Genomic DNA, 8073 nt, shown 5'->3' with positions numbered 1-8073 from the left:
ATAAAACAATCATTTCTAAATGCTCATTAATTATCTTCTCTTCGAAATACAATATTTTTTCAAGAATAAAAGAATAAATGATTAAAAAATATAATTATCAATTATAAATTATTGTGAATATCAATGGATTATTATTGATTATATATAATTGATAAATTTATATCGCAAACGATGTTTGGAAACTGGGGATTTTGTTCTTTGTTTGTTTCTTTTTATCTATTTATTTATTTATTTATTTTTGTATTAATGAAATAAATTTCGAAAAGGATAGGATGCAAGTTATTTCAACTTAAAAGGTCCTTTCCTCATTATACAAACAGTGTATAAAATATTATTGTCATAACAAATAAATTGAGACAATTTACAGTTATATCATACATGCAAAATATATTAATTTGGACAAGAAGATTGCATGTTTATCAACTTCATGCAGATGGATCAAATACTTAATGAATTTTTTGAGAATTTGGAAATCACATTTAGTAATAAAATAAAATTGTCTCTCATATCAGGGACCTATATACTAGTATATAGGTCCCTGCTCATATGGTGTGTACATTAATTTGTTAGACACAGCTTGTGCAATAAATTATTCATGTTTCATGCTGGTAGCAATTGAACTGTTAAAGTTTGGTTGAATCAAATTAGTCTAAACATCTAGTTATGAGATCGTGATGTGACATGGTAAATACATGTTGAATTTCTTTTCACGTACGTTTCCGATTCTCATTTCTGTCTTCACCCCCCCCCCCCCCCCCTAAAAAAAGAACTGAATAATAATCAAGGAAAGTTTCGGAAACCATTTATGAAGATATATGTAAATTGATTCACGATACAGATTGTGTAACCATTACAACAATCTCTATAATACTAATCTGAAGAAGAAGAGGCGTATATTCGTTCATGTGTGTGTTTTTGTGTATATGTGTGCTTTGGGGTTGGGACTGAGGTTCCTCATTCTTTTGGTAAAAACATTTGCTGGGGGGGGCTTGAAAGAAAATTTTCATACTAAACATACTAGTCAATACAATATTCTTTGGGTAAAAAGAAGCATAAAGATAGAGATTGTGTAAATACATGTTTGATGACAATGTTGTTTTTTCCGTAAAGGATGCGTTTTATTGACATGAAGTCATCAACCCAATTTTACTTTATTCTTGTGAAGTCTGGGGATATGAAAATTTAGACATAATAGAAAAAGTGCACTTAAAATTTCTGAAATCTTAAATCTAGTACTCCAAATTGCATGGTGTATGGAGAAACAGGTAGATATCCACTGACATTATTTATAAAATTAAAAATGGTTATGTACTGGGCAAAAATTTTAACAGCCCATGAAAGTAAGCTTACAAATGTGATTTATTCATGTTCTTATAGGTGATATATCGATGGGTCGTTTGTACATCCATGGATAAAATGTGTACAAGATGTGCTTATATAATTCTTGTGGATTGTCTTATATATGGACAAGTCAAACATTTCATAGTTTTAACTGGCTTAAGTCAATTATTAAAGATACCCTAAAAAATCAATTTGAACAAGAATGGAGAAGCATTGTTGATAGTTCACCCAAGTGTATTAATTATAGAATTTTTAAAAAACAAACTTTGGTTTCGAAAATTATCTGCTGAATTTACCAAAAGATTTAAGAGTTACACTTACTACGAATGTGTAATCATCATTTGCCAATTGAAACAGATAGATGGAATAATATTGATAGAAATTTAAGAATATGTACCATTTGTGATTGTAAAACTATTGGTGATGAATTTCATTATGTTATGGAATGCAAGTTCTTTTCGAATGACAGAAAAATATTTCTCCAAAATAGATATTGTAAAAATCCTAACACTTTCAAATTTAATGAACTAATAAACTCAAATAATGTAGAAATACAAAAATCATTGTCAAAATTTATTAAGAAAATCTTCAAAACTGTCTGTCCTTCTTGAATCCTCCATATATATAACTGATTATATGTTTACTTTCTTTTCTTTTTTCTTTATATACTTGTCTATTTTTTGACCCTTGACTGTAATTTTTGTTTGTATATATGTGTATATGTTCCTCTTGTACCAGTGATCTGGTTTTGAGTGAATAAAGAATAAATAAAATGATTCATTTACATATTTTAGCTATATTAGCATGCAATAAAATTCAATTAGTTTGGTATAAATTTTGCTGAAATAAACCTACAATAGTTTTAGATATAGATTAAAAAAAAACAAGGACATATATACCACTGTTTACGACCTAGTCGAAAAAAAAAAAAATTGGAATGATTGTATTTTTTTTTTTTTTAATTATATTTGTTCTTCAATATATGTACGTCAAGTAGTTATTATTAATTTTTTTATTGATCTATATTGATTTTATTAATGGATTAAATACATTCTCAGCATTCCGATGTAAATCGGCGATCTTTTCTATAGTTTTCAAAACATGCATGTGTATTTATTTAACATGATTAAATCCCTCTATTTTTCTTTAAATTCATTTATTTAACTTAATATGTAATTTTTTTTTTCTAATTCTGATTTTATGGTTCATTATTCCATCATGGAGTGTGTATAGCGCACGTGCAGAACTTCATGTTTGTCATGTACCTAATTATGTAATACCACATAATATTACGCACTTGTCGGGTATACATGAAGATCGATAATTTAGTTTCATTGAGATTTGCAGTCTGTGTATACACAGTAAACATAAATTCAGACATCCACATCATTTCAGACAAATTTTAACAATCTTCATATAATATTATAACAAAGATACTGTAACATTCGTGTACTTGGTCTTTTGCCATTTTTCATCATATATAGCGGGAATATTTGGAACTTTCGAGGGATTAATTTTTTTTTCTAATTAAAATAAATGAATAAAATCGATTATTTTCATCATCTTCCGAGCTACTTTAGACCATTAAATTCTCGATATAATAAAATGAATTAGACAAAAACAGTTGTCTCTCTTAAAAATTTAACTTCCGTAACCGTAATTCATGACTTTTTTTTTTAGGTATATATATATATATATATATATATACATATATATATATATATATATATATATATATGTATATATATATATATATATATATATATATATAAATTTTTGAATCGAAATGCTTCATACTTTTGATTAACATCTTAAAACAACAGTTATTTTTAAATATTGTCGAGATTTTTAACTTTTTCTGCTGGAAATTAACTTCCATAACGATATTTTTCACGAAATTTTAACTTATCGAATTCACGCGAGACTTCATGAATCAAACTTTAGTGTTCTATACTGAACATCAGAAAACAAAAATTGTTCAAATTCAGCTTTACTTAAAAAATAATAAGACTTGTTCAAGCATTAACTTCCGTAACATTCCTTGAAATCAATGTTATATTGAAATTGTTGTAAAAAGTTAACGATAGCCGATTTGTTGATTATTATTTTTTAAGTTAACCGATATGTTCTTTAGAGAATTATGATGTTCATTTTGCTATTTGAAACAATTCTTTTTTTTCATGTTTTATACCCTGAATTGGTCCTCTTATCGTAGAATGACTGATAAAGCTATTTCGTACACATGTACATGTCAAATATATGTACATGTTGTTTTTCTTATTCATTTTGTCTTTTTCCTTCTCTGCTAGACATATAGATGGTTGTATAGGAATAGCCTAAATTATTACCTTTCTCTTACCTGTATCATTTTGTATTTATTTAAATATAACTTTATTGCATATAACCTGAAATAATAATTACACATTGATGTTAAAAAAGGACAACATTGAATATTTCTGATTCAAAACAACTACCAGTAAAACGCATAGCTTTCACCTGAGCCTTCATAATTCTGTAAACGAATATGAAATCAAATACCATAAGTTTTCATTAAAATGAAAGAAAGAAAAACACGAGGTACGTGGTTTATACACAGCAGTTCCTACTGTCAAGTAAGAGTTATCTCCTTTAATATTGCAAACTCTCGTATCAAACGCTTATATTATTGAATCAAATATAAAAAAAATATTTTTTTGAATTAATGTTTGGTCAAATGTTAACCAAAAACTTTATTAAAGTAATATATCAAATATTGTATAATAAGAAATTAGAGAGACAACACCGCGGGCGTTTAGATTTTCTCGGCAGGCGTGCTCTACGAAGTATGCAAAATTTAAAACGAATTAAAACTCCAAAATGTGCTTTTTTAATTATTTTGGTTTGGTAAAACATCAACTACATGGTCTGTAAAAGTAATATATCTAACAAAATACAAATTAATTCGACGACCTAGTAATTTGAATCTGAATTCCAATTCACTGATCTTACATTGTTTAACTTACAGTAATTTTACATCTAGTAAATAAACTAATTCCTAAATTCTCATTAATTATTTTCACTTCCTTATAAGACATGTATACTAAGTTTTATGTATCTTTGAAAAAGATTGTGTATTGGGGAACTGAGTCTGGGCCCTGGTAGGGTGTTGTGTTTGACACAATAAGAACAGTTCTCCAAATACAATCTCATCCTTAGTATTATTAGTAATTCCTATGGTTTTCTTTGGTTTTAATTAAGTTTTAATGTACATATTATGTGCTATTGTTTAGTTCAATCTTTTATAAAATGCTATTGACCAAATAACCTAGCTTTATGCATTTTACAAAGTTTTAGTGTTCTTTGTGTATGTATTCCTTTATAGTTTCCATATTTTTTAAAGCTCTAATTCCAACTTTTCCAACTCATTTTTACAAATTTTCTTTATTTTTCTCATTCATTTCTAAAAAGATTAAATGTTTAAGAGGAAATTAACAATATTTTTATTTTCCCCCATATGATATCCAAAATATGTTTGTTTGGCTTTTCTTTAGAGGTTAATTTTCCATTTTCTTTCTTTCTTCTTTTTTTTTTATGAAAATATTTATTTTTCAAATTCAAAATGATGGCTCTTACATGTATTTGGGGTGGCCTCTACGTGGCAAAAGCTGGGCAACGTAATCAGACTTTTCTTTTTAAAGTCTATTTAAAACGGCTAACTGTCCCAATATTTGATAATCTAAAAGTATTTGATAATCTGAAAGTACATTTTTTTTCTAATATTAAGTCAAAATTTTTTAGTAAGAAACTTATGTTATAAATTTTTCTATTATTATTAGTTTTAATACATAATTATATGGGGTTTTTTCTTAGCTAATATTCTAATATTCATATTATCCTGATGATAAACATCGTCATTATTTTTTTTAAAAAAATATTTAAAGGCATATAATATATCATTTACAATTTAAATAAAAACGTAATACGAGACTGACATATTACAAAGAGGATTAAAAAAAAAACAATCGGGCGTGGTATACGGTATACTATGAAGCCCATCAATGGCGGCTGACTTCCTCCAATATTTACGATAAAATGGGCTCTAAAACCTTAGGGGTAAGGATTGACCTCAAAAAGTTTATGTTTGTGAGGTATTAGTATCCGTATCAATTGATATCCACAGTCATTGCAGTATTTCATCAGTCATTTCGGCGCATTCTACTTACATTTCGGCAGAAACCCGACATTTCGGCGTTTCGTGTCACCCTAATTTTTCATAATTGATCATCGGAAACATACTTCTAATACAATACATTCCGGAATTATCCATTTCTGGTTTAAAATTTATTTCTTTTTAATGAAAGAAAACGGCGTCTGCATCTGATACTAGCCAACTAGCACATAGCAGAGGTGATTAAGAACCGAAAGGTGCATATATAGGGCCTAAAAAATATTATGTTTGTTTCTTGTAACCGGACCGTCCCATTCAATTTACCCCCGGGTGGATTTTTTTTCCTGCCAAATCTGTGTTTGCTCTTTAGTTTGATCAATCAGCTGATTCTTTTTATTCAAAATTATTAATTGTATCTTTTATTTGAGATATAAAATATGCAACCTAGTCAACATTTACCTTAAATATAAAGAGTAATCAATTCCCCCCGTGACTTTTTGGAGTTCGTTTTCTGCCGCTAGGCAGCCATGTTGGGTGTCCACTGTAAATATATCACCTAGATAATTCAGTCACGGGATGTTTGACCCCATTATTCATAAGCCAAAAAAAAAATCCCAACCAACCGACCCTCATTATTTTTTGGGGAATGTTACAGGAAACAAAAAAACGTAATTTTTTAGGCCTAGAAAGTGTAAAAGAAGCAAAACAACAAAGAAAATAATATATTATATATTTTATATATTCATGTTAAAGAAATAATATGAAATAATTATAATAGTCTGCTTTTTGTATACAAATCTATGAAATCCAATTATAATCGGTAAAATTGCATCGGAAGCAGTAACCGATTCCAACCGATGATCGATTATGAAAATTAACTGATGTCCCATCACTATTAATTGGTTTTGGTCCATTTAAATAAAACATGTCATGCAACAGGCAAGATCAATTCTGTAAATTAGTTTTTGAATAAAATCTGAGGAACATTGTTGCAATGGTTACTATATAATTTTTTTTTTAAATTATGAAATTCTTTTAAAACGATATAAAAGAATTAATAGTCAAGATTTGTAGGAGATCTTTCAAAATACTTTTAAAAACGAGAAAGTTCATAAGCAAGCAATGATTATAATGAGATGTTACATTACAAAATGAAAATAATACATTATGTCAATTTAATACAGATGAGATCATGTTATGAATGGACAACTGTAATGTTACCATGTTCTGTGGTGTTGACAGGTGGCCCTCTAAGTAATGTCTGTGTTTGATCTATGAAGGCCAGAAATAGCTCTCCACGTCCCAGTAAAAAGAAGTCTTTGATAATACGTAACTCCGAGGCAAGGTTGGCATCTTCCACAACCAGTATATAGAGATGCTACAAAAAAGAAAGAAATTAATGGTCAATTAAAGATTATAGTATATTGAATACAGAGCACAAAAATAGGAACAAATATACCATTTGATTGGATTTTTTGTGTTTTGGTGTCACCTGCAGAGTAGAGCAACACTTAGGGATCACTTTACCTGATGTCTGTCTGTCTGTCCATCTGTCACATTCTGTAACTTGAAAACTGTTCGAGGCAGGGATTTCATATTTTGTTCATATATTGCTTTGAACAATAGCTTTTGTAAAAATACCATAGTTACCAACCTATGACCATTGAACTTGACCTTTGACCTACTTTTCAAAATACACCATAGTACTGATTTACACATATTCATTTACTTTTGAGAGGTAACTCTGTACTATCTAGCAAGTGCTATGCTTGTCATGAGAAATTTTGAAAATCAGCATATCAGTCTACTTGACCTTGGACCAATACTCCAAACCATAAAGTTAACTTCTGTCTTTTGAATTTTGAGACACAAGGCCTTGATAACTAGCATATACAGTAAAACTTGTTGAAGCAAAGTCCTGGGACCTTTGAATTATTTTGCTATATATAAGTAATCTGTTATATCTGTATAACAAATTCACTAAAGCATATACACGTACATGTATAGTGAATTTGCAGTATACAGTGGCACCTTGTTAATCTGGATGCCTTCATCCCAAATGAAATTGTCCGGATAAATGAATCATCCAGATAAGGGAATCACTTCTCAATAAACCCTTCATATCATGCACATACTGGTTTCAAATGTGAAATCAAAGAAAAAAATAATACCTTGATTTTATTTTTATAGATTAAAAACATAGGTAATCAAAGATTATGAAGCTCACCTCGACAAATGTTATCTATAAGTAAGGCAAATTTCACATTATATTTTTTTTTCTCTAGTCTGTGTACATCCCAAGATCGATATCCATGCAAGTTTGGTTAAAGTAGGACTTATAGTTACATGGAAATAGACCTGCTCAAAAAACTTTTTTAACCTGTCAGGGTTCGACACTAATGTTAGTCCGTTAGTCTCAGACTAACACATTTTCATTCGGACTAATAAAATCTGTGGCTAATTAGTCCGAGCGGACCAATAAAAATTTCTGGAAAACAATATGAATAAATTACCGATGTCCGGTTCTCGACAACTTTTACTGGAAAACCTCCGTGTATTTTTAGATTTCTAGCTTTTGGTGGGTA

General features: G+C 28.9%; 2 protein-coding genes across 3 annotated transcripts in view; one reads left to right on the top strand and one right to left on the bottom strand.

The window, feature by feature from the left end:
- LOC133173165 (large ribosomal subunit protein uL4-like) overlaps positions 1–8073 on the top strand; it is a 389882-nt gene that overhangs the window by 302278 nt on the left and 79531 nt on the right. The window lies entirely within an intron of this gene.
- Positions 1–8073, bottom strand: part of LOC133173127 (gamma-tubulin complex component 4-like) — a 114533-nt gene that overhangs the window by 66865 nt on the left and 39595 nt on the right. For both annotated transcript variants that reach the window (XM_061308066.1, XM_061308074.1), the window contains exon 9: positions 6710–6866. In XM_061308066.1, coding sequence (XP_061164050.1) covers positions 6710–6866 — 157 coding nt within the window. The remainder of the gene's footprint in view (positions 1–6709; positions 6867–8073) is intronic.

This window comes from Saccostrea echinata, unplaced genomic scaffold, assembly GCF_033153115.1.
Source record: "Saccostrea echinata isolate AGI-Se365-2 ecotype Australia unplaced genomic scaffold, CSIRO_AGI_Sech_v1 ptg000002l, whole genome shotgun sequence".
Taxonomy (NCBI): domain Eukaryota; kingdom Metazoa; phylum Mollusca; class Bivalvia; order Ostreida; family Ostreidae; genus Saccostrea; species Saccostrea echinata.
Note: the sequence above shows the minus strand (reverse complement) of the source record. Positions and strands in the feature narration are given on the sequence as shown.